This window comes from Triticum dicoccoides, chromosome 6A (assembly GCF_002162155.2).
Source record: "Triticum dicoccoides isolate Atlit2015 ecotype Zavitan chromosome 6A, WEW_v2.0, whole genome shotgun sequence".
NCBI classification, from domain to species: domain Eukaryota; kingdom Viridiplantae; phylum Streptophyta; class Magnoliopsida; order Poales; family Poaceae; genus Triticum; species Triticum dicoccoides.
Genome location: NC_041390.1, coordinates 72,713,282 through 72,739,225, shown reverse-complemented (window position 1 = coordinate 72,739,225; position 25,944 = coordinate 72,713,282). Strand labels below are relative to the sequence as shown.

Below are 25,944 nucleotides of genomic sequence, written 5' to 3'. Positions count from 1 at the left end.
TGGGAAAACTAACCATTTCCAAGACAATTAGGGAAGTTAACTTCTTTCTACGATGATGATATCTCGTGGTGATGTGATTGTGAGTGTAAATACCAACCAAAATGCCATTACCAATCTGGGCCTAGGGCAAAAAAGCAGACATGTCCAGCCCAACAGCCTAACCGGGCCAGCCCAATATCCGGATCTGGATAGAAACGGACACGAACAAAACGACGTCCCATTTCCCACCGAAACGTTTTTCTTATTTTATTATCTCTCCCGCCACAGCCAGCCAGAGCTCCCTCCAATTCCAGATTTCTCGATTTAAAAATCATTTCTTTCCTCCCTTTCGCACCCCGCGTCTCTCCCCACCCCCACAGCCAAACCCCAGCCCCGCCGCGGATTCGAATCCGGCATTCCGCCGCGCCGGGGAGAGAGGAGCGAGCGTCGGCGATGCTGAGGACCAAGACTCCGGGCCCGCGCGGCGGGAGCAAGTCCCGCCGCCGCTTCACGCCCCCCGCGACCAAGGCGCAGGCGCAGATGGCGGCGGCGGCGGTGGCCGGCAGCTCGCCGTCGGGGGAGCTCTCGCAGAAGCTCGAGCACGTCACCCTCTTCCCCCTTTTCGCCGACTGCCCCTTCGCCTCGCCCAAGCCCTTCGGGGAGCTCCTCGAGGACCCCCGCCCGGCCCCGGCTCCCGGCCCCGCCCCCGCCCCCGCTCCGCCGCAGCAGGCCGCGCCCGTGGACGCGGACGTGCCCATGGAGGACAGGGACGCCTGCATCCTCAGCCAGGATTTCTTCTGGTAGATCTCTGATTCGGCTCTTGATTCGATCCGAGCTGCAGTCTGTGTCCAGTGAGAGTGCGCATCTCGGGCTAACCCTATCCCTCTTCTTGCCGCTCGCTGTTTTGCAGTACCCCGGATTACCTCACGCCCGACGCGCCGCAGCTGGCGAGCGGCTTCGACGCCGATAAGGTGGGAAAAAGACATATTTTCTTGTGTGGGATTACATTGCTTATCTGATCTGTTTGGGTTATCTGCAGGAGAACACCCCTTGCCCCCAATCTCCAGAGAAGTCAGTGGCCCGGAGCAAGAGGTACAAGAGAGGTGAGAGTGCGAATGCTCAAACTGAGTCCTATTGATCTGAAATCATCATTATGGTCTTGCCTCAAGATCCAGTTGCCTAAATTCCAGAGTTTGATATGCTTGCTCTGGCATCTGGCTCAATGTTGTTGTATTAATAAAGGATTGCCATTGCTTACAGATTCTTCCCCGAAAGGTCGATCCATGGACCTAATGGAGGCGGACAGCCAGGAGATTACTCCGGTCCGATTTTCTCTAAGTCAAGATGATCCAGAGGAAGAAAAGATGGCGCAACCTAGTTCGCAAAAGAGAGGTAGCTATGTCCCACATTCAGCAAGAGTTCTGCGCTCCCAGGTGACGCCTCCACCGTGCATCAAGAATCCATATAATATGGACCCTCGGATAGATGATAATGTGTTCTCCGTGAGGAAATGCAAATCATCAGGTAACATTTATGTGCTTGATGTTATTGAAACATGTTCATTTCACATCCTTCAAATTATGTATACATGTTCATTTCACATCCCTTCAAATTATGTGTACATGCTCATTTCACATCCCTTCAAATTATGTGTACATGTTCATTTCACATCCCTTCAAATTATGTGTACATGTTCATTTCACATCCCTTCAAATTACGTGTACATGTTATAAAGTTAATAACGCATAATCACTGCGTGTGATTTTTTATCTCAGTAAGAAACATTTATAGCAGCATCTTTCTCACAAAAAAAGAGTTAACCAACAAAATATCTGTATTTAGGGTCTTCTCCCTCTATTGGCGCTGACGGTCTTTCACGTTACCGTACTGATTTCCATGAAATTGAGGTATGCTCTCATTAGATATTGTTTATGTGTTCATGTTCATGTTTTAGTTTTACATTTTGTGGAGGTTTGGGTCATGACAATTGTTTGTTTGCAGCAAATTGGATATGGAAACTTCAGTGTCGTGTTTAAAGTTCTGAGGAGGATAGAGGGCTGCTTGTATGCAGTAAAACGGAGCATCAAGCAGTTGCATAATGACATGGACAGGTAGTTTTCATAGAAGCCCTCTTGCTTCAGTAGTTAGACCATGATTAACTAATCCCGTTTGTTGTATATTTATTTACAGGAGGCAAGCATTGAAGGAAGTGCATACTTTGGTGGCCTTAGGTAACCATGAGAACATAGTTGGATATTTCACCTCTTGGTTCGAGACCGAAAAACTTTATATCCAGATGGAACTCTGTGACCGTTCCCTATCTGTGAATGGGGACAAGCCGTTGGAGTTTGGGGATGCCCTGGAACTGTTGTATCAGGTTGGTTTACTAATCCATTTTATTTTTTGTTGGTCAATGGTCAGTATTTCAAGCAAAATGAATTCAATGTCATAATGTAACTAGTATACCATTGTAATAGTTGTTCTAACAAGTTTCTTGAAATTATGTAAAGTACTCTTGGATTCATCATCTGCTGCTAACCACCCATGCATTGTTCGTTCATGTACACCTCACCTATTAATATGACCATTCTTTCATGTGCACCTCACCTACTAACGTTGAAAGTAAATTTTGTGAAATGCAAGATCTGCAAAGGTTTGGACTTCATTCACGGGCGTGGCGTAGCACACCTTGACGTGAAACCAGATAACATATATGTCAGGAATGGTATTTATAAGCTTGGAGATTTCGGTTGTGCTACACTTATTGATCGAAGTTTGGCAATTGAAGAAGGAGATTCTCGTTATATGCCTCCAGAAATGTTGAATGAAAAGCATGAGCATCTTGACAAGGTAGACATCTTTTCTCTCGGGGCAGCTGTCTATGAGCTTATAAGAGGCACTCCGCTTCCTGTTTCTGGACACCAGTTTGCAAGTCTCAGAGAGGGCAAAATCTCATTGCTACCAGGACACCCAATGCAGTTCCAGAGTTTAATCAAGGTATGGCAACATCACCATGTGGCTTTCCCTTTCCAGCTGTTTACTTTCGCTTGCCCTGCATTTCTGTATCCAGATTGACAATCAATTGATACTATTCTACTCTATTGTATCTAAACCCCTTACATTCAAAATTCAAAATGACGGCTACACTCTTCCTTAATCTAATCCCCATGCTCGAAATATTCATGATCGCCCAAGTAACTCAACACAACATAATGTTTTATTTACTTCTGTGGCTAAAAGCTTAAAGTTTGCTGCTGTGTTGCTAAAATTTATGCAGAAGCAAGTGTCTTTCGTGTAACCATGTTGCGTATTTCTTCCAACTGATGAAGCAGTAGCATAATACACTAGTACCTCACTACTGATACCTCTTATTGGCACTCTGTATGTCGACTGTTTACGCGCGTGCACAATCCTAACACTTCCAGTGGTGCTTGTGCGTCCTTTTTATAACACTAACACGATCTATATGGTACCCATTGGTGCTTGTTACTCATGACCATCATATAAAGAAAGTTTCACATGAATGAACTTCTTTCACCTTTAGCTTTGTTTCATTCAGTCGATTCTTTGGGTCACGGCCGTTACAATTACAGCTATGACGTATCTACAGAGCTGCAATTTGCAATTGCTTGGCACCTTAACTAACTCTAGCATTCAAGTCCAAGAAAGATGTCCTCCCTTCTGATAGGTATTTCACATGCTTGCTCACCCCCACTCTCTGCTTACTTTCAGTCGATGATGGACCCTGATCCCGTGAGGCGGCCGTCTGCGAAAGAGATCCTGAGACACCCCATATTTGAGAAGCTGCGTAATGCCTCGGCAAAGAAGTAGGACACCGCATCCGTCACCCAGATCCTGCAGTAGGAGAGCAGGCAAGCAGCCACCAGCCAAGCGAGCTACCACAACATCGGCTGCTGCCAAATTTTGTCTGTCTGAAAGAAGGCTCTCCGAAAACGCGCCACGGATCAGTTTTTTGCCCTGATCTGTTGTTCCTGTATAGCTACTGAGTGTTCTTAAGCTGTGAAGCCATTTGTGCGCAGGGAACTCGAGCAATATCTGTAAGTTATGGCCGTGTTGGTCCTGGGTGTTTTGGGTTTGGTCTGGGGGTTGTGCATCTCGTGTTCAATTCCTGGAGAGCCAGGAACTCTTCATTGGTTTGCTGGTGTACTGGTGTTGTGGTTAGCCTGCTTGACTGCCATTTGGTATTGTGATGATTGTGTGGGAGGAACTAAAGGAAGGATTATGATGTCCTTTTTTCAGTTGGACTTGTGGCATTTTCGCAGTCGTAAATAAACAAGAATTTAACATTTTTGCTTGTTTTTCACCTAGTAGTATTATGTAAACAGTTCTCTTATCACAGCACATGTACTATGAGGCAATAGCCTACATTGAAGCTACTGGTATCCTTGCACTATGAAATATACTACAGTATGAACGAACGTCCAAAACTAATTAACAAACCAGCCCCATGTAACTTCAGACGATCAGGTGTCCCATATCATAACGACGGCGATGACGCCGACGCCGAGCACGACGGCGAGCCAGCGGCCGAGGGGCGTGTCGGCTTTGACGGGCCGCTGGGGCTTGTACCCCTTGGAGAGGAGGTGGTTGACGGAGACGTAGATGAAGATGCCGGTGGCGAGGCCCATGGAGACGGCGAAGACCCAGTCGGCCACGTCGCCCTGCGTGGTGGCGTCGATGGCGATGCCGACGCCGACGCCGACGGGGCTGGAGACGGCGAAGGCGAAGGCGTAGGCGAAGCAGGAGAGCAGCGGGCGGTTGGGCAGCATCCGGAGCAGCGCGATGCCCATGGCCACCGCCGCGAACACCTTGTGCAGGCTGATCGTCCACAGCGCCTTCCACGCGTCCGCCTTCGTCTCTGCAATGCCAATGTCGACAGGTCGCAAGCATAGTTAGAACTGTAGGAAGATTGATTATCTGGGATTTTCTGTTTTTCTGGTTAATGTCAATGGAATCTGTGAAATGCTGATTGAAGTGGACATCAATGGACGCGCGAGGAAGTTGCGAGCATCTGGACTGGAGCATTTATTCAAAGGCTTGAACAAGTAAAAGTATGCATGACAATGACTGAAGTGAGACGAAGCTGGCTAAGAACTAGCGGATGTCGGTTTCAGAGTTGATTGATGGTTGCAACTTGCAAGCATCTGTACCGAACCAGTGGTCGAGACATGAGATGCAGATGTCTTCTTCTTTCTCATGGAAGTCAAAAATTTTGGACGATTCAACGACGTCGTGAGTCTCTCTTACCGGCGACTCCGATGGCGATGCCCTCGAAGACGGAATGGAAGCAGAGCGCGGCGATGAGCAGTATGCTGTCGCCGAGGGTGCTGGCGTTCCGCAGCATCGACGCCGTCGAGTGGCCCGTCGCCGACGGCCCGTGCGCGTCCTGCTCCTGCGCAGACACCACCAAGATCAGTTTCGTTTGGTGGCCTGACTGTCACAAAGCAAAAAACAAGACTGAACTCGGAGGCTGCACTACTTACAGCTGCTCGTTGATCCGAGCCGTTGCCATTTGTGCTGCCCAGCTTGCCCTCCTCCAGCTCCCCTGGAAAGTTGTAGACAGGAGATTAAGATCGGTAAGAATATAATCAAGATCGTCAGGAATTAAGCATACTAGCAAATGTCTTCATAACAAACAATAGTATAGAACGCAAATTTGCATTTAACCCAACGCCCAGCTGCCTCCTTTATGCCGCCGGGTGCCAGCACGGCCGGCACGGACATAGTAAAAAGTAAAGTATAGTTTCAGCGGAGAGCACGTGAGCTGCCGGGCCGCTCACAACTCACCTGCGGTTGTTGCCGGGGCGGCGGCGGGCGCGGTGCGGCCGCGCGCGACGACGGAGGAGATGGCGCACTCGGCGAGCATGGTGAGCACGTAGCCGGCGCAGGCGAGCATGAAGGCGAAGGGGTACTCGCTGGAGGGGACGAGGTCCCCGAAGGTCTCGTTGGCGTCGCTGAGGAAGTGCATCATGGCGGTGCCGAGGAAGACCCCGCCGGCGAACTGCGTGCCCAGCGCCAGGAACGCCTCGTTCCACCGCATGAAGTAGGGGGACACTCCGCCCGCCAGCGTGCCCGCGAACACCAGCGCCAGGCACCACAGCTTGACCGCCACCAGCCCCGGCGCACGCAGGTCCGGCTTTTCACCGCCGTCCGCGTCCGCGTCTCCGGAGTCCGCGTCGTCGTCCCCGCCGCCTCCATGGGCCCAGGCCGTGCTGGCGGCCGCGCAGAGCCAGAGGAGGAGGAGGAGGTGGTGGCGGGAGCTGGCGGCCGTGGCCATGGCCATGCCGGTGCCGCGCTCTGGTGCTCTGGTGTGGCGCGCTGGGAACCGTTGGGGCGGGCGGGGCGGCCGAGAGGGGGGCCGAGGAGGGAGTTTATACCGGGGCGGGAAGCTGGAAGGGGCTGACGTGTGGGCCCGTGCGGTGCGGGTAGATCATATTGCCCACGGTTGGTCGCGCTGGCCGGAGTACAACTTTTTTCTCTCTCTCGTGGGGCAGAGTACTACTACTCCCACTTTGTACTGGCACGAGGATTCTCGAGATCATACTCACCCGGCGTTTCCCCGCATGTAGGCACCGACAGGTGGGTCACCATTTCGTGGGGTAAGGATCTCAGTGGGCGGTGTGGAGCGTGAGCTACGTTTTAGTGGAAGTAGGCCGGGAGCGTGGGAGGCGGGCGGTAGTACGACGGGGACGGCGTCTCGGAAAAATCCGTTTTCCAACAAAAAAGACGTGGAAAATCCGTTCGGGCTGATTGCGTCTCCGACGACTTGGCCTTGGACCTGTGCCGTGTGTAGTAACCCGAACTACACACTTGGCGAGGCTCGACACTTTTGCATCGTTTTCTGTATGTCATTTTCCTCCTGGTGGCTGGCTGGTGCTCCAATATAAATAAGGCACACTCACAGAATTGCTTAAAGTTGATAAATCCGACGAACGTCCGTGACCGTGGGGCAGCCGCCGTACCGCGTCTCCATTAACAAACTCGGATCAACGCCGTGGGCAGATAGAGAAAAGGTGCAGCATTTTGGTCCCATGCTTCCGTCTCAATCCATGAGAAGAAGGAATTAGGCCCAGTTATTAGGATGACGAGATGGTAGAGCCGGGCTCATGTTTTTCGTTTTTTGTTTTTTAAACGGAGCTCGTGGATTTATAATAATGCCATTGTATATGGCTAACGGGCGCGCATCAATCTGGTTCGGATGTGCTGCTTGCTTGCTTGCGTGCCTTTCCCGGCCGGCCAGCAATCGACGGGCTAATAATCCGAGGTCCGACCGCGACGTCGACGGCAAGCGATCAAGCTTTTCGTTTCCCTTTTCATTGTGATAGTTTAACGATGGTGAACCAAGCTGTTCTCTTTTTTTTTTAACTGAAAAAAGTACCCCAGCTGTTCATTGTTAGCGGTCCTACCGCTGAAACGAGACCTCCTATCTTACGCTTGCTGCGTCAGCGATATTCTGCTTTGCTTTTTTGCTTTTTTGTATTCCTCGATTTTTCATGTTGGTTTTCCTTTTATCATCCATAAAAATGAGCTCGCTTTCAAAAGGGAATTGTTTCTTCATAATTACATGAATATATTTCAGTAATTTTTGAATAATTATTTTATTTCATAGTTTTCTAATCCTCATTTTTCATAACCACATAAAATATATTTTTAATAATACAGCTACATTTTTTTAAAAAAAACTATTTTTTTTCTGTAAAATGTGATAATAAATAAAATTACATGAATAATATTAAAGACATGATTTTAAAAAACATGTTCATGCATTCAAAGAATGTTGATCGCATATTTTATAAAATCACCATATGTCAGGAAAAGGTTCACTATGTGTATTAAAAAGATAAAAGTATGTTTTTGGTCCCTCAAGTTCCCACAAAGTATAGACTTGGTCCCTAAAGATTTTTTGGTATACATTTGGTCCCTCAAGTATCAAAACCGGATAAGTTTGGTCCTAAACCAGATTTTGAGCACGTTGACCGGGTTTGACCGCCACAAAACTGCCCGATAAACAGTAAATATGAAAAAGAACTTCGAAAAAATGACAAAATTTTGCTAGAGCCCATCCAATGTCATTTCATGACAAAATTTTGGTCGCACCTTGCGCACGTAAGCATATTGGACCCCAAATTTTTTCAGAATTTTTTGATTATTTTCGAATTTACTATTCATCAGCCAGATTTTTTTTCTTTTGCCACGAGCTCCTCGAGTGCCGAAAGAGCCCGAAATTTTGTTTGCATATTGCGCATGTAAGCATATTCGACCCCAAAAAATTTAAGGTTTGGTTTATGTTCTTTTTTCGAATTTACTGTTCATCGGACGGACATGTGGCGGTCAAAACCGGTCAACATGCTTAAAATATGGTTTAGGACCAAACTTATCCAATTTTGAGATTTGAGGGACCAAATATATACCAAAAATACTTGAGGGACCAAGTCTATACTTTGTGGGAACTTGAGGGATCCAAAACATACTTTTCTCTATTAAAAATGTTCATCATGTGAGCGAAGAGATGTTCATAGTGTGTTTTCAGGAAAATTTCTTATCACACAAGGAATGTGCCTTTTCTAATGTCTAATATTTTTTAAAAAAAAAATCTAGGAGAAAAATAAAATGAAACTGGGAAGAACAAGTAAAAGGAAGAAAAACCTACCAAGACCAAATAAAAAGGAAGAAAACAAAAAACATGCAAAACTAGGAAAGAAACTAGGAAAAAAAATAGGTGAACTAACGGAATCAGAACTAAAGAAAAAGAAAAACCTAAAAAAAATCCAAATAAACACCATATATGGACCGACCGATCATGCGCTAGATTGGCTAACAAATAACACATTAGTCCCCAAACAAGTGATGTGTGGTCTCTTCGGGCGCTTGAGTGCATATGTTGCTGGAACAATCATTTTATAAATAAGCCTAATCTATCATGTAGAATGAGCAAGAAAAATATTTTGTGCTTGAGTTTTCTTTTGCTCTTCAATAAATTCCTGAAGAGTCTAGTGGGTCTGATAATAGCACATAAGTTGTTTGTACATGCTGATGGGAGAATAAGTACAACTGTTTGAAGGACATTTCCAGATATCTTTGTCAGGGCCATTTTGTTCATGGTCCACTGGGGATTGCAGCTCAATATATTGCTCAAAGGCTTGATTAGAAAATGATAAGTGAAAATTACCAGCTCAGTCTCCATCAGCAAAAAAATCGTCAACCGATTCTGTTTCATTTATAGCAGAAGAATGAAGCTCGGGAACTTTATGAGCAAGCGGAAGCTCAAGCCATTTAACATGCAAGGATAAAATGGTGTCACCTTGGCCAATATTGCAGGAAGCAAAGTTTTTATAGATGGGCAACAAGTTATGATGAGCTCTCCACCAAAAAGAGCATTCCATCTTCTCAGGTGGAGGTGCAAACTGATACTCCTCCGTCCGTGAATAAGTGTACTTCTACCTTTTGTCGTAAGTCAAAGTTTTAAAAATTTGACAAACTTTATAGAAAAGAGTAGTAACATATATGGCATAAAATTAGTATATTATGAGAGTACATTTCAAAATGGATCTAATGATACAAATTTAGTGTGATAATTGCTACTACTTTTCCCGTATAATGTTGGTCAAAATTTTAAATTTTGACTTAGGACAAAAGTTAGAAATACACTTATTAGCAGATGGGGGAGTAGTAACTGTTGAATAATTAGGCATTTTCCTGTTTAGTTTAATCCAAAAAAATAATGGATAAAACATGAATAGCAATATATTGATGAAACTAGAAACTAGCAACAATTCGTTGAGACTAGTCATGCAATCAAACTCATAAGCAAAATGCATCATATCCATGTCAATTGCTATTAGCAATAAACCAAATGCTAGCCCTAACAGTGAGGATAAGATGGCATACGGCGCAGTAGCAGAAGGTGCAGATGTCCCGATTGTCATGTCGCTGAGGAGGTCCTTGACGTCGGGGAAGAAGTCGTCATTGGGGAACTCGTCGTCAGTGATGTCGCCGTTCGCAGCCACGATGAACAAGACTCCAGCAGCCGCGTAAGGACGCTCCCCAAAAACCTGATCGCCCCTCTCCCGTACCGGATCACAAGAGGCGGGGTTTCGGAGGCCTGCTGTCTCACTTTCCGGTGCATGCCAGGAAGCGAGATGGGAAAGAGGTAGGCGGTGCAATGCTCTGGAACAATGCGAAGAGTTGTGTCTCGTTGGGAAGAGGAACGACCTCTTATAGGAGTAACGAGATGAAACTGAAATGGACGCACTAATTCTCATTAAGGAGAGGAGAAACAGACGCACTAAAAATCCTATTAAGTGGTCAGTTTCGTCTCCCATTAGTAGGCAAATCGTTTCAAGTTCTTGCATGACAAAATATGCTAGCACACACGGTATGAAGAAACCAATGTACTAATGAAGAAATGAAACCGAAACCAAAATATTGATGCCATCAATGAGGAGATGAATGTCATCATTCACCACCATTCGGTTTCATTTTCCACTAGTGCAAATATTTTAACTTCTTTCTTGTCATGCATGAACGTGCCACATGGGCCTATGGGATTTTCCTGGAAATTATTGGATACAACAGATGGTTTAAATCCCAATAATTCTAACAATCCCCCACCAGATCCCAGAGGCACATCAAGTTTGCCTATGGTTCCAAAACATTGTTTATATACCGGTGTTTCGGTGGAGATTGTTAAGTTGAACTTCCACCTAGAACTCCATGCTACACTCGTTCACAACTTGAACAGTGGACTACGCCTTGAACTGCAAGTTTTGTGCAAATAAGTTTCATGTAAAAGCCTTACCGATACTAGACCGCTGAAAACTTTCCCGCGGGTAGGAGCATATGCGTCATACTCCGGGGCCTCTTCATGAGTTTATTAGAGAACACCCAACTCTCACAGACCGCGGCGTTTAACAGTCTAACTCATATAGGTGTGTTCTTTCTAGATGTTCTGTAGGAAAACATCTTTGCCTACCCAAGCCATTCAAAACACATTAAGATAAATATCAGCCTACCATACAGATTAGGAGAGAATTGCATCATAACGGAGTGGATTTTTTTCAAATGAATATTCTCCTCTCAGTTATCCAATAGTTTGTCTCGCCAATTCTAATTCACGGGATCTCCGATCACAAAGAATGGGTTACCACCATGAACAAATTATGTAGTGGGTCTCAATCCCATCTCCTTCGATGCATTGTCTATCACATTTCGTGATAAACCCTTTGTGAAGGGATCTGCCAGATTCTTCGATGTGTTTATATAGTCCAACGCTATAACTCCGGAGTTTCTCATGAACCTGACAGATTTCAGTCTCCTTCTCACGTGTCTTGATGACTTCTTATTATCCTTAGAACTGTTTACCTTGATGATCACTGTTTGATTACCACAGTTCATTAGAATAGCTGGTATTGGTTTTTCAACCACCGACAAGTCCATCAAAAGTTCTCTAAGCCATTCTGCTTCAACTATTGCCGTGTCTAATGCTGTGAGTTCTGCTTCCATTGTTGACCTTGTTAAGATGGTCTGCTTGCAAGACTTTCAGGAAACAGCAACACCACCAAGTGTAAACACATAACCACTTGTCGCTTTAAGCTCATCAGCATCAGATATCCAATTTTAATCACTATAACATTCAAGTACTCTTGGATACCCGGTATAGTGAAGCCCATAACTCGCAGTACCTTTCAGATAGCGCATTATTCTCTCAAGTGCATGCCAATGAACATCTCCCGGGTTTGAAACAAACCGGCTTAGTTTACTCACAGAAAACGGGATGTCAGGCCTCGTAGCACTAGCTAAATACATAAGCGAGCCAATGATTTGAGAATATCTCAATTGATCCTTTGTTTCTCCTTTGTTCTTCCGAATTAAAACACTCGGATCATAAGGTGTCGGAGAAGGTTTGCAATCTGAATATCCAAAGCGATCAAGAATCTTCTCCACATAGTGAGACTGCAAGAGAGTGATCCCACCATCACCACCTCTTAAAAGCTTGATGTTCAAGATAACATCAGCTACTCCAAGGTCTTTCATCTCAAATTTTTGATTTAGAAAATCTTTCACTTCCTGAATGACCTTGAGATTTGTTCCAAATATAAGCATGTCATCAACATACAAACATAATATAACTCCTTCGCCCCCACCATGGCGATAGTACACACACTTGTCGGCTTCATTTGCAACAAAGCTCGTAGATGTCAAAGTTCTTTCGAACTTATCATGCCACTGCTTAGGTTCTTGTCTCAAACCATACAAAGATTTCAACAATTTACACACTTTTCCTTCCTGACCATCTACTACAAAACCATCGGGTTGTTCCATGTAAATTTCCTCCTCCAACTCTCCATTTAGGAAAGCTGTCTTAACGTCCATTTGATGAACGAGAATATTGTGTGAGGCGGCCAATGAGAGTAGTAATCGAATGGTGGTCAATCTGGCCACAGGCGCATAAGTATCAAAGAAATCTTCACCTTCTTTTTGGGTATAGCCCTTGACAACAAGTCGTGCCTTGTACTTTTCAATTGTACCATCGGGCCTAAGCTTTTTCTTAAACACCCACTTACACCCTACAGGTTTACACCCATAAGGACGATCAGTGATCTTCCATGTCCCATTAGCCATGATGGAATCCATCTCAGTACGCACAGATTCTTTCCAGTAGTCAACATCAAAAGATGCATAAGCTTCTGAAATAGAAGTGGGAGTATCATTCACGAGGTACACAATGAAATCTTCACCAAATGACTTTGTGGTCCTTTGTCTCTTGCTCCTTCTGGGAGCTTCATTGTCATCCTCCTCAGGAATATCTGTGTGTTTCTTCTTGGAATGTTCCAATGGAACAGTAGGTCCAGGAGTTGTCTCTGACCTCTGACTAGATGAGCTAGGCATATCCTTCATAGGAAAATATCCTCAAAGAAAGTCGCATTGTTCGACTCCATGATGGTACCAACATTCATGTCAAGTACCTCGGATTTCACCACTAGAAATCTATAGCCAATGCTATGGAAAGCATAACCCAGGAAAACACAATCAACTGTTTTTGGCCCAAGCTTACGCTTCTTGGTAATTGGTACATTGACCTTCGCCAAACAACCCCAAGTTTGTAAGTAGGAATGTTTAAGCCTTTTCCTTTCCCATTCTTCAAACGGGGTAATATCTTTATTCTTCATGGGAACTCTATTGAGGACATGACTTGCAGTCATCAAAGCCTCCCCCACCATTCCTTGGAAAGTCCCGCTGTATCTAACATGGCGTTAACCAAATCAGTTAGAGTTCGGTTCTTTCGTTCGGCAACTCCGTTTGACTGGGGAGAGTAGGGAGGCGTCCTCTCATGTATTATACCATGTTGCTCACAAAATAAATTGAACTCGTTGGAAAAATACTCTCCACCGCGATCCGACCTAAGCCTTTTGATCTTTCGATCGAGTTGATTCTCTGCTTCGGCTTTATAGATTTTAAAGTAGTGCAAAGCCTCATCTTTTGTTTTCAACAAATATATCATGCAATATCTAGTAGAGTCATCGATTAGAGTCATGAAATATCTTTTTCCACATTTTGTCAACACACCATTCATCTCGCAAACATCTGAATGTATGAGTTCAAGTGGTGCCAAATACCTCGGCTCAACAGTCACATGAGACTTGCGAGGTTGCTTTGCTTGCACACAAATTTGGCACTTAGAACCTTTGACAATTGTAAATTTTGGGATTAAACTCAAATTTTCTAGCCGCGTCATGACACCAAAGTTAATATGACAAAGTCGTGAATGCCAAACATTTGATTCGGTTTCACTGCAAACATGATTAATAACTTTAGTGCAAAAGTCTGACAAAGATAAGCGGAACAAGCCTCCGCTCTCATAGCCCTTCCCAACAAATTGTCCACACTTAGATACTACAACCTTATTGGACTCAAATACCAATTTATAACCTCTCGACACAAACGAGAACCAATGACAAGATTTTTATTTATAGCAGGGACATGCTGCACATTCTTCAGTCGCACGATCTTTCCCGAAGTAAACTTCAGATCGACCGTACCAACACCATGAACAGAAGCATGTGTCCTGTTTCCCATCAGCACGGGTGTAGTTCTTGCGACCTGATAAGAAGAAAACATGTTTATGTCAGAACACACATGTACATTGGCACCGGTGTTAATCCACCAATCTGGAGAATGACATACTGAAAGAATGGTAGGAAATTTACCATACCCAACATCTTTCATGTCAACATCGCCAATAACAACATTAGCGGTCTTGCTATTGTTCTCATTCTGACGCATGTCCCAGCGGTCCTTGCAGGATGAAGCCCAATGTTCTTCACTGCCACATACATGGCACTTTCCTTTATTCTTATAAGTATCCTTCTTCTTCTTGAAGTTGACAGGTTGTGGGGCTTTGTACTTGCCATCAAATTTTCCTTTTCCCGCATAGTTTTTGTTCTTGGGTTTGTGGGTTTGGAAATTTCTCTTTTGTACCAAATTGGCACTGGAATTCCCCTCATGGAAACGAGCACGTGTGTCTTTTGCCCTCGCCTTTTCTTCTACATCAAGAGTGCCAATTAGATTTACAACGGTAAACTCTTGCCTCTTATGCTTCAGAGAGGTAGCAAAATTCCTCCATGAAGGAGGAAGCTTGGCAATGATGCCTCCGGCAATGAATTTGTCCGGTAACACACAATTGAGATGCTCAATTTCTTTAGTGAGCGACTGAATCTCATGAGCCTTCTCAACAACGAAGCGGTCATCAGTCATCTTGTAGTCATGGTACTGTTCCATGATATACAACTCACTTCCTGCATCCACGACTCCAAACTTGGCTTTGAGCGCATCCCACATATCTTTACCGACCATGATGGTCATGAATGGATCGATAATCTTGTCGCCAAGAACACTCAAGACAACACCTCTGAAGAGGGTGTCTGTAGCCTGGAAAGCTTGCTCTTGCTCAGCAGTCAGCTCTCCCTCTGGCTTGACTTTAGAGGCGTAAAAACAGTTCATGGTGGTAAGCCAAAGAACTGCCCTCGCAGGCCACCTCTTATAGTTCACGCCCTCAAATGGTGCGGGCTTGAGAGTTGCAGCAAAAGCAATAGGAGAAAATTGCCTACACATTTCAGGTTTTTGAATTGTTGAATAATTAGGCATTTTCCCGTTTAGTTTAATCCAGAAAAATAATGGATAAAACATGAATAGCAATATATTGATGAAACTAGAAACTAGCAACAATTCGTTGAGACTAGTCATGCAATCAAATTCATAAGCAAAATGCATCATATCCATGTCAATTGCTATTAGCAATAAACCAAATGCTAGCCCTAACAGTGAGGATAAGATGGCATACGGCGCAATAGCAGAAGGTGCAGATGTCCCGATCGTCATGTCGCTGAAGAGGTCCTTAACATCGGGGAAGAAGTCATCGTTGGGGAACTCATCGTCAGTGATGTCGCCGTCCGCAGCCACAATGAACAAGACTCCAGCAGTCGAGTAAGGACGCTCCCCAAAAACCTGATCGCCCCTCTCCCGTATCGGATCACAAGAGGCGGGGTTTCGGAGGCCTGCTGTCTCACTCTCCGGTGCACGCCAGGAAGCGAGATGGGAAAGAGGTAGGCGGTGCAATGCTCTGGAACAATGCGAATAGTTATGTCTCGTTGGGAAGAGGAGCGACCTCTTATAGGAGTAACGAGATGAAACTGAAATGGACACACTAATTCTCATTAAGGAGAGGAGAAACAGACGCACTAAAAATCCTATTAAGTGGTCAGTTTCGTCTCCCATTGGTAGGCGAATCGTTTCAAGTTCTTGCATGACAAAATATGCTAGCACACGCGGTATGAAGAAACCAATGTACTAATGAAGAAATGAAACTGAAACCAAAATATTGATGCCATCAATGAGGAGATGAATGTCATCATTCACCACCATTCAGTTTCATTTTCCACTAGCGCAAATATTTTAACTTCTTTCTTGTCATGCATGAACGTGCCACATGGGCCTATGGGATTTTCCTAGAAATTATTGGATACAATAGATGGTTTAAATCCCAATAATTCTAACAATAAATTTCCCAAATTAGCTTGACCTAAGGATTTAGAGATCAAATCTGCTCGTAAATTTATGAATGTTCATGATGAGCAGAGCCTTGTTATAGGCAACAACATCTCTATGTCCGATCATTACGTGAGATGGTGTTGGAAATATGCCCTAGAGGCAATAATAAATTGATTATTATTATATTTCCTTGTTCATGATAATCTTTTATTATCCATGCTAGAATTGTATTGATAGGAAACTCAGATACATGTGTGGATACATAGACAATACCATGTCCCTAGTAAGCCTCTAGTTGACTAGCTCGTTGATCAATAGATGGTCATGGTTTCCTGACCATGGACATTGGATGTCGTTGATAACGGGATCACATCATTAGGAGAATGATGTGATGGACAAGACCCAATTCTAAGCCTAGCACAAGATCATGTAGTTTGTATGCTAAAGCTTTTCTAATGTCAAGTATCATTTCCTTAGACCATGAGATTGTGCAACTCCCGGATACCGTAGGAATACTTTGGGTGTGCCAAACGTCACAACGTAACTGGGTGACTATAAAGGTGCACTACGGGTATCTTCGAAAGTGTCTGTTGGGTTGGCACGAATCGAGACTGGGATTTATCACTCCGTGTGACGGAGAGGTATCTCTGGGCCCACTCGGTAGGACATCATCATAATGTGCACAATGTGATCAAGGAGTTGATCACGGGATGATGTGTTACGGAATGAGTAAAGAGACTTGCCGGTAACGAGATTGAACAAGGTATCGGGATACCGACGATCAAATCTCGGGCAAGTATCGTACCGCTAGACAAAGGGAATTATATACGGGATTGATTAAAGTCCTTGACATCATGGTTCATCCGATGAGATCATCATGGAGCATGTGGGAGCCAACATGGGTATCCAGATCCCGCTGTTGGTTATTGACTGGAGAACGTCTCGGTCATGTCTGCATGGTTCCCGAACCCGTAGGGTCTACACACTTAAGGTTCGATGACGCTAGGGTTATAAAGGAAGTTTGTATGTGGTTATCGAATGTTGTTCTGAGTCCGGAATGAGATCCCGGACGTCACGAGGAGTTCCGGAATGGTCTGGAGGTAAAGATTTATATATGGGAAGTCCTATTTTGGTCACCAGAAAAGTTTTGGGTTTTATCGGTAACGTACCGGGACCACCGGGAGGGTCCCGGGGGTCCACCAAGTGGGGCCACAAACCTCGGAGGGCTGCATGGGCCAAGTGTGGGAGGGGACCAGCCCGAGGTGGGCTGGTGCGCCCCCCACCAAGGCCCAAGGCGCAAGAAAGAGGGGAAGGGGGCAAACCCTAGGGCAGATGGGCCCTAAGGCCCACCCTGGTGCGCCTCCCCCTCTCCCCTCCCCTTGGCCGCCCCTAGATGGGATCTAGGGGGCTGCCGCCACCCCTAGGGAGGGAACCCTAGGTGGGGGCGCAGCCCCTCCCCTTCCCCTATATATAGTTGAGGTTTAGGCTGCCCAATACACATGAGTTCCTCTCCCTGTTGGTGCAGCCCTACCCCTCTCCCTCCTCGTCTCTTGCGGTGCTTAGCGAAGCCCTGCTGGAGTTCCACGCTCCTCCACCACCACCACGCCGTTGTGCTACTGCTGGATGGAGTCTTCCTCAACCTCTCCCTCCCTCCTTGCTGGATCAAGGCATGGGAGACGTCACCGGGCTGTACATGTGTTGAACGCGGAGGTGCCGTTCGTTCGGCGCTAGGATCTCTGGTGATTTGGATCACGACGAGTACGTCTCCATCAACCTCGTTCTCTTAAACGCTTCCGCTTAGCGATCTACAAGGGTATGTAGATGCACTCTCCTTCCCCTCGTTGCTGGTTTCTCGATAGATAGATCTTGGTGATATGTAGGAAAATTTTGAATTTCTGCTATGTTCCCCAACAGTGGCATCATGAGCCAGGTCTATTGCGTAGATTCTATGCACGAGTAGAACACAAAGTAGTTGTGGGCGTTGATTTTGTTCAATATGCTTACTGTTACTAGTCCAATCTTGTTTCGACGATATTGTGGGATGAAGCGGCCCGGACCAACCTTACACATACGCTTACGTGAGACCGGTTCCACCGACTGACATGCACTAGTTGCATAAGGTGGCTGGCGGGTGTCTGTCTCTCCCACTTTAGTCAGATCGAATTCGATGAAAAGGGTCCTTATGAAGGGTAAATAGCAATTGGCATATCACGTTGTGGTTTTTGCATAGGTAAGAAACGTTCTTGCTAGAAACCCATAGCAGCCACGTAAAACATGCAAACAACAATTAGAGGACGTCTAACTTGTTTTTGCAGGGTATGCTATGTGATGTGATATGGCCAAGAAGAATGTGATGAATGATATGTGATGTATGAGATTGATCATGTTCTTGTAATAGGAATCACAACTTGCATGTCGATGAGTATGACAACCGGCAGGAGCCATAGGAGTTGTATTTATTTATTATATGACCTGCGTGTCATTAAACAATGCCATGTAATTACTTTACTTTATTGCTAACCGTTAGCTGTAGTAGTAGAAGTAATAGTTGGCGAGACAACTTCATGAAGACACGATGATGGAGATCATGATGATGGAGATCATGGTGTCATGCCGGTGACGATGATGATCATGGAGCCCCGAAGATGGAGATCAAAAGGAGCAATATGATATTGGCCATATCATGTCACTATTTGATTGCATGTGATGTTTATCATGTTTATACATCTTATTTGCTTAGAATGACGGTAGTAAATAAGATGATCCCTCATTAAAATTTCAAGAAAGTGTTCCCCCTAAGTGTGCACCGTTGCGAAAGTTCGTCATTTCGAAGCACCACGTGATGATCGGGTGTGATAGATTCTTACGTTCGAATACAACGGGTGTTGACGAGCCTAGCATGTACAGACATGGCCTCGGAACACATGCAAAACACTTAGGTTGACTTGACGAGCCTAGCATGTACAGACATGGCCTCGAAACACAAGAGACCGAAAGGTCGAGCATGAGTCGTATGGTAGATACGATCAACATGAAGATGTTCACCGATGTTGACTAGTCCGTCTCACGTGATGATCGGACACGGCCTAGTTGACTCGGATCATGTAATCACTTAGATGACTAGAGGGATGTCTATCTGAGTGGGAGTTCATAAGATGAACTTAATTATCCTGAACATAGTCAAAAGGTCTTCGCAAATTATGTCGTAGCTCTCGCTTCAGTTCTACTGTTTAGATATGTTCCTAGAGAAAATTTAGTTGAAAGTTGATAGTAGCAATTATGCGGACTAGGTCCGTAAACTGAGGATTGTCCTCATTGCTTCATAGAAGGCTTATGTCCTTAATGCACCGCTCAGAGTGCTGAACCTCGAATGTCGTCTGTGGATGTTGCGAACATCTGACATACACATTTTGATAACTACGTGATAGTTCAGTTAAACGGTTTAGAATTGAGGCACCGAAGACGTTTTGAAATGTCGCGAAACATATGAGATGTTTTGAGGGCTGAAATTGGGATTTCAGGCTCGTGCCCACGTCAAGAGGTATAAGACCTCCGACGGTTTTCTTAGCCTGCAAACTAAGGGAGAAAAGCTCAATTGTTGAGCTTGTGCTCAGATTGTCTGAGTACAACAATCATTTGAATCAAGTGGGAGTTGATCTTCCAGATAAGATAGTGATGTTTCTCCGAAGTCATTACCACCAAGCTGCTAGAGCTTCGTGATGAACTATAATATATCAGGGACATATATGATGATCCTTGAGATATTCGCGATGTTTGACACCACAAAAGTAGAAATCAAGAAGGAGCATCAATTGTTGATGGTTGGTGAAACCACTAGTTTCAAGAAGGGCAAGGGCAAGAAGGGATACTTCATGAAACGGCAAATCAGCTGCTGCTCTAGTGAAGAAACCCAAGGTTGAACCCAAACCCGAGACTAAGTGCTTCTGTAATAAGGGGAACAGCCACTAGAGCAGAATTACCCTAGATACTTGGTAGATGAGAAGGTCTATAGAAGTATATTGGATATACATTGTGTTAATGTGCACTTTACTAGTACTCCTAGTAGCACCATGGTATTAGATACCGGTTCGGTTGCTAAATGTTAGTAAACTCGAAATAAAAGGTTGCGGAGTAAACGGAGACTAGCTAAAAGGTGAGATGACGATATGTGTTGGAAGTATTTCCAAGGTTTATCAAATATCGTACGCTCCCTCTACCATCGAGATTGGTGTTTGCGTTGAGCATAGACATGATTGGATTATGTCTATCGCAATACGGTTATTCATTTAAGGAGAATAATGGTTACTCTGTTTATTTGAATAATACCTTCAATGGTCTTGCACCTAAAATGAATGGTTTATTGAATCTCGATCGTAGTGATACACATGTTCATGCCAAAATATATAAGATAGTAATGATAGTACCACCTACTTGTGGCACTGCCACGTAAGTCATATCGGTATAAAACGCATGAAGAAGCTCCATATTGATGGATCTTTGGGCTCACTCGTTTTTGAAAAGTTTGAGACATGCGAACCATGTCTATTGGTGTATATGCATGAAGAAACTCCATGCAAATGGACCATTTGGACTCACTTGATTTTGAATCACTTGAGACATGCAGATCATACCACATGGGCAAGATGACTGAAAGCCTCGTTTTCAGTAAAATGGAACTAGAAAGCAACTTGTTGGAAGTAATACATTTTGATGTGTGCAGTCCAATGAGTGCTGAGGCATGTAGTGGATATCGTTATGTTCTTACTTCACAGATGATTTGAGTAGATGTTGAGTACATTTACTTGATGAATCACGAGTCTGAATTATTGAAAGGTTCAAGTAATTTCAGGGTGAAGTTGAAAGATCGTCGTGACAAGAGGATAAAATATCTATGATATGATCATAGAGATGAATATCTGAATTACGAGTTTGGCACAGAATTAAGACATTGTAGAAATTGTTTCACAACTAATACAGCCTGGAACACCATAGTGTGATGGTGTGTCCGAACATCATAACTGCACCCTATTGGATATGATGCATACCATGATGTCTCTTATTGAATTACCATGATAGTCTATGGGTTAGGCATTACGATTATTATTATATTTCCTTGTTCATGATAATCGTTTATTATCCATGCTAGAATTGTATTGATAGGAAACTTAGATACATGTGTGGACACATAGACAACACCATGTCCCTAGTAAGCCTCTAGTTGACTAGCTCGTTGATCAATAGATGGTCACGGTTTCCTGACCATGGACATTGGATGTCGTTGATAACGGGATCACATCATTAGGAGAATGATGTGATGGACAAGACCCAATTCTAAGCCTAGCACAAGATCATGTAGTTCGTATGCTAAAGCTTTTCTAATGTCAAGTATCATTTCCTTAGACCATGAGATTGTGCAACTCCCGGATACCGTAGGAATACTTTGGGTGTGCCAAACGTCACAACGTAACTGGGTGACTATAAAGGTGCACTACGGGTATCTCCGAAAGTGTCTGTTGGGTTGGCACAAATCGAGACTGGGATTTGTCACTCCGTGTGACGGAGAGGTATCTCTGGGCCCACTCGGTAGGACATCATCATAATGTGCACAATGTGATCAAGGAGTTGATCACGGGATGATGTGTTATGGAATGAGTAAAGAGACTTGCCGGTAACGAGATTGAACAAGGTATCGGGATACCGACGATCGAATCTCGGGCAAGTATCGTACCGCTAGACAAAGGGAATTGTATACGGGATTGATTAAAGTCCTTGACATCGTGGTTCATCCGATGAGATCATCGTGGAGCATGTGGGAGCCAACATGGGTATCTAGATCCCGCTGTTGGTTATTGATCGGAGAACGTCTCGGTCATGTTTGCATGGTTCCCGAACCCGTAGGGTCTACACACTTAAGGTTCGATGACGCTAGGGTTATAAAGGAAGTTTGTATGTGGTTACCGAATGTTGTTCGGAGTCCCGGATGAGATCCCAGACGTCACGAGGAGTTCCGGAATGGTCCAGATGTAAAGATTTATATATGGGAAGTCCTATTTTGGTCACCGGAAAAGTTTCGGGTTTTATCGGTAACGTACCGGGACCACCGGGAGGGTCCCGGGGGTCCACCAAGTGGGGCCACAAGCCCCGGAGGGCTGCATGGGCCAAGTGTGGGAGGGGACCAGCCCGAGGTGGGCTGGTGCACCCCCCACCAAGGCCCAAGGCGCAAGGAAGAGGGGAAGGGGGCAAACCCTAGGGCAGATGGGCCCTAAGGCCCACCCTGGTGCGCCTCCCCCTCTCCCCTCCCCTTGGCCGCCCCTAGATGGGATCTAGGGGGCTGCCGCCACCCCTAGGGAGGGAACCCTAGGTGGGGGTGCAGCCCCTCCCCTTCCCCTATATATAGTTGAGGTTTAGGCTGCCCAATACACATGAGTTCCTCTCCCTGTTGGTGCAGCCCTACCCCTCTCCCTCCTCGTCTCTTGCGGTGCTTAGCGAAGCCCTGCTGGAGTTCCACGCTCCTCCACCACCACCATGCCGTTGTGCTGCTGCTGGATGGAGTCTTCCTCAACCTCTCCCTCTCTCCTTGCTGGATCAAGGCATGGGAGACGTCACCGGGCTGTACGTGTGTTGAACGCGGAGGTGCCGTCCATTCGGCGCTAGGATCTCCGGTGATTTGGATCACAACGAGTACGACTCCATCAACCCTGTTCTCTTGAACGCTTCCGCTTAGCGATCTACAAGGGTATGTAGATGCACTCTCCTTCCCCTCGTTGCTGGTTTCTCCATAGATAGATCTTGGTGATATGTAGGAAAATTTTGAATTTCTGCTACGTTCCCCAACAGTAGTCATCATTGGTGAACATCTCTGTGTTGATCATATCTAACATTTGATTCACATTTGACCTTTCGGTCTCCAGTGTTTTTAGGCCATGTTTGTACATGCTAGGCTCATCAAGTTTAACCCAAGTATTTCGCATGTGCAAATCTATCTTTCACCCATTGTAAACGTAGAGTCTATCACACCCGATCATCACGTGGTGTCTGGAAACGGCGAACTGTAGCAACGGTGCATACTCAGGGAGAACATTTTTACCTTCAAATTTAGTGAAGGGATCATCTTATAATGCTACCGTCGTTCTAAGCAAAATAAGATGTAAATAAGATAAACATCGCATGAAATCAAAAATATGTGACATGATATGGCCATCATCATCTTGTGCTTTTGATCTCCATCTCCAAATCATCGTCATGATCTCCATCGTCACCGGCTCAACACCTTGATCTCCATCGTAGCGTCATGGTCGTCTCGCCAACTATTGCTTCTACAACTGTTGCTAGCGCATAGTGATAAAGTAAAGCAATTACATGGCGTTTGCATTTCATATAATAAAAAGACAACCATAAGGCTCCTGTCGGTTGCCGATAACTTGCAAAACATGATCATCTCATACAATAGAGTTTATCATCATGTCTTGACCATATCACATCACAACATACCCTGCAAAAACAAATTAGACGCCCTCTACTTTGTTGTTGCAAGTTTTCCATGGTTGCTACGGGCTTCTAGCAAGAACCGTTCTTACCTACGCATAAAACCACAACGGTGTTTCATCAAGTTTGCTATTTTAACCTTCTTCAAGGACCAGCCGCAATCAAATTCGATTCAACTATAGTGGGAGAAACAGACATCCGCCAGCCATCTTTATGCAAACTTAGTTGCATGTCAGCTGGTGGAACCGGTCTCATGTGCGTGGACATGTAACGTTGGTCCAGGCCGCTTCCTCTCACAATACCGCCGAATCAAAATAAGACGTTGGAGGTAAGCAGTATGACTATCACCGCCCACAACTCTTTGTGTTCTACTCGTGCATATCATCTACGCATAGACTTGGCTCATGATGCCACTATTAAAATGATCTATCCATGGAGATGCATAGCAACGAGGGGGAGAGTGTGTCTACGTACCCTCGTAGACTGCAAGCATAAGCATTTCAAAACGCGGTTGATGTAGTTGAACTTCTCCTGACGTAGCATGCAATTTCAAAAAAATTCCCACTCTCATGCAAGATCTATCTACGAGATGCATGACAACGAGAAGGGGAAAGTGTGTCCACGTACCATCGTAGACCGAAAGCGAAGTGTTTAACAACGCGGTTGATGTAGTCGAACTTTTTCTCGTTCCGAGCGATCAAGCACCGAACGTACGGCACCTCTGAGTTCTGCACGCGTTCAGCTCGATGACGTCCCTCGAACTCTTGATCCAGCAAAGTGTCGAGGGAGAGTTCCGTCAGCATGACGGCGTGGTAATGGTGATGGTGAAGTGATCCGCGCAGGGCTTCGCCTAAGCACTACGACAATATGACCGGAGGTGTAAACTGTGGAGGGAGGTGCCGCACACGTCTAACAGATGTTGTTGTGTGTTCTAGGTGCCTCCCCCCTCATATATATATAGGTGGGAGGGAGAGGGAGCAGCCAAGGGGGTGCCCAAGTAGGAGGAATCCTACTTGGGGCCCTAGTGCAATCCCCCCTTACCATAACTTCCAGAGGGGGAAGGAAGGAGGAGGGAGGAGAGAAGGAAGGGGGAGACCGAATCGCTTCCCCTTCCTTTCTCTCTTCTCCTCTTTCCTTTGTTGGGGAACGTAGTAATTTCAAAAAGTTTCCTACGCACACGCAAGATCATGGTGATGCATAGCAACAAGAGGGGAGAGTGTTGTCTACGTACCCTCGTAGACCGGCAACGGAAGCGTTGACACAACATAGAGGAAGTAGTCGTACGTCTTCCCGATCCGACCGATCCAAGTACCGAATGTATGGCACCTCCGATTTCTGCACACATTCAACTCAGTGACGTCCCTCGAGCTCCGATCCAACAAAGTGTTGAGGGAGAGTTTCATTAGCACGACGGCGTGATGACGGTGATGATGTTCTACCGATGCAGGGCTTCGCCTAAGCACTGCTACGATATGACCGAGGTGGAATATGGTGGAAGGGGGCACCGCACACGGCTAAGGAACGATCACGAAGATCAACTTGTGTGTCATGGGGTTCCCCCTTGCCCCCGTATATAAAGGAGGGGGAGGGGGAGGTGCAGCCGGCCCAAGGGGTGCGCCTGGAGGAGTCCTACTCCCACCGGGAGTAGGACTCCCCCCTCTTGCCTTGTTGGAAAAGGAAGGGGGAAGGGAGAAAGAGGAAATGGGGGCGCCCCCCCTTCCTTATCCTATTCGGACTAGGGGGGAGGGGGCGCGCGGCCTGCCCTGGCCGGCCCTCCTCTTCTCCCTTAGGGCCCATGTAGGCCCAATAACCCCCCCCGGGGGGGGGGGGGTTCCGGTAACCCCCTGGTACTTCGGTAAAATCCTGATTTCACCCGGAACGTTTCCGATATCCAAATATAGGCTTCCAATATATCAATATGTATGTCTCGACCATTTCGAGACTCCTCGTCATGTCCGTGATCACATCCGGGACACCGAACAACCTTCGGTACATCAAAACACAAAAACCCTAATTACGATCGTCACCGAACTTTAAGCGTGCGGACCCTACGGGTTCGACAACTATGTAGACATGACCGAGACACGTCTCCGGTTAATAACCAATAGCGGAACCTGGATGCTCATATTGGCTCCTACATATTATACGAAGATCTTTATCGGTCAGACCGCATAACAATATACGTTGTTCCCTTTGTCATCGGTATGTTACTTGCCCGAGATTCGATCGTCGGTATCTCAATACCTAGTTCAATCTCGCTACCGGCAAGTCTCTTTACTCGTTCCATAATACATCATCCCGCAACTAACTTATTAGTTGCAATGCTTGCAAGGCTTGAGTGATGTGCATTACCGAGAGGGCCCAGAGATACCTCTCCGACAATCGGAGTGACAAATCCTAATCTCGAAATAC

At 45.6% G+C, this 25,944-nt stretch overlaps 2 protein-coding genes across 2 annotated transcripts; one reads left to right on the top strand and one right to left on the bottom strand.

Annotated features, from left to right (window-relative positions):
• The first annotated feature begins 288 nt into the window (after positions 1-288).
• On the top strand, positions 289-4,238 carry LOC119315052 (wee1-like protein kinase). Its single transcript, XM_037589714.1, has 9 exons — positions 289-779; positions 890-950; positions 1,019-1,082; positions 1,240-1,503; positions 1,822-1,886; positions 1,981-2,090; positions 2,170-2,356; positions 2,623-2,976; positions 3,712-4,238. The coding sequence occupies exons 1-9, from the start codon at positions 433-435 to the stop codon at positions 3,808-3,810; spliced, it is 1,551 nt and encodes a 516-aa protein (XP_037445611.1). The 5' UTR covers positions 289-432; the 3' UTR covers positions 3,811-4,238.
• A 31-nt stretch (positions 4,239-4,269) lies between these two features.
• LOC119315053 (zinc transporter 2-like) lies at positions 4,270-6,338 on the bottom strand. Its single transcript, XM_037589715.1, has 4 exons — positions 5,788-6,338; positions 5,484-5,545; positions 5,248-5,392; positions 4,270-4,858 (listed from the first exon to the last, which is right to left on the bottom strand). Exons 1-4 carry the CDS (start codon positions 6,281-6,283, stop codon positions 4,464-4,466), a joined length of 1,098 nt encoding a protein of 365 aa, XP_037445612.1. The 5' UTR covers positions 6,284-6,338; the 3' UTR covers positions 4,270-4,463.
• Between the last annotated feature and the right edge of the window lie 19,606 nt (positions 6,339-25,944).

Coding starts and splice junctions, on each gene's coding strand:
- LOC119315052 (XM_037589714.1), top strand. CDS start 433: ATGCTGAGGACCAAGACTCCGGGCCCGCGCGGCGGGAGCAAGTCCCGC. Junction 780..889: donor CTCAGCCAGGATTTCTTCTG/GTAGATCTCTGA, acceptor GCTGTTTTGCAG/TACCCCGGATTACCTCACGC. Junction 2,091..2,169: donor TTGCATAATGACATGGACAG/GTAGTTTTCATA, acceptor ATTTATTTACAG/GAGGCAAGCATTGAAGGAAG.
- LOC119315053 (XM_037589715.1), bottom strand. CDS start 6,283: ATGGCCATGGCCACGGCCGCCAGCTCCCGCCACCACCTCCTCCTCCTC. Junction 5,393..5,483: donor GCTCGGATCAACGAGCAGCT/GTAAGTAGTGCA, acceptor GTGTCTGCGCAG/GAGCAGGACGCGCACGGGCC. Junction 4,859..5,247: donor CATCGCCATCGGAGTCGCCG/GTAAGAGAGACT, acceptor TTGGCATTGCAG/AGACGAAGGCGGACGCGTGG.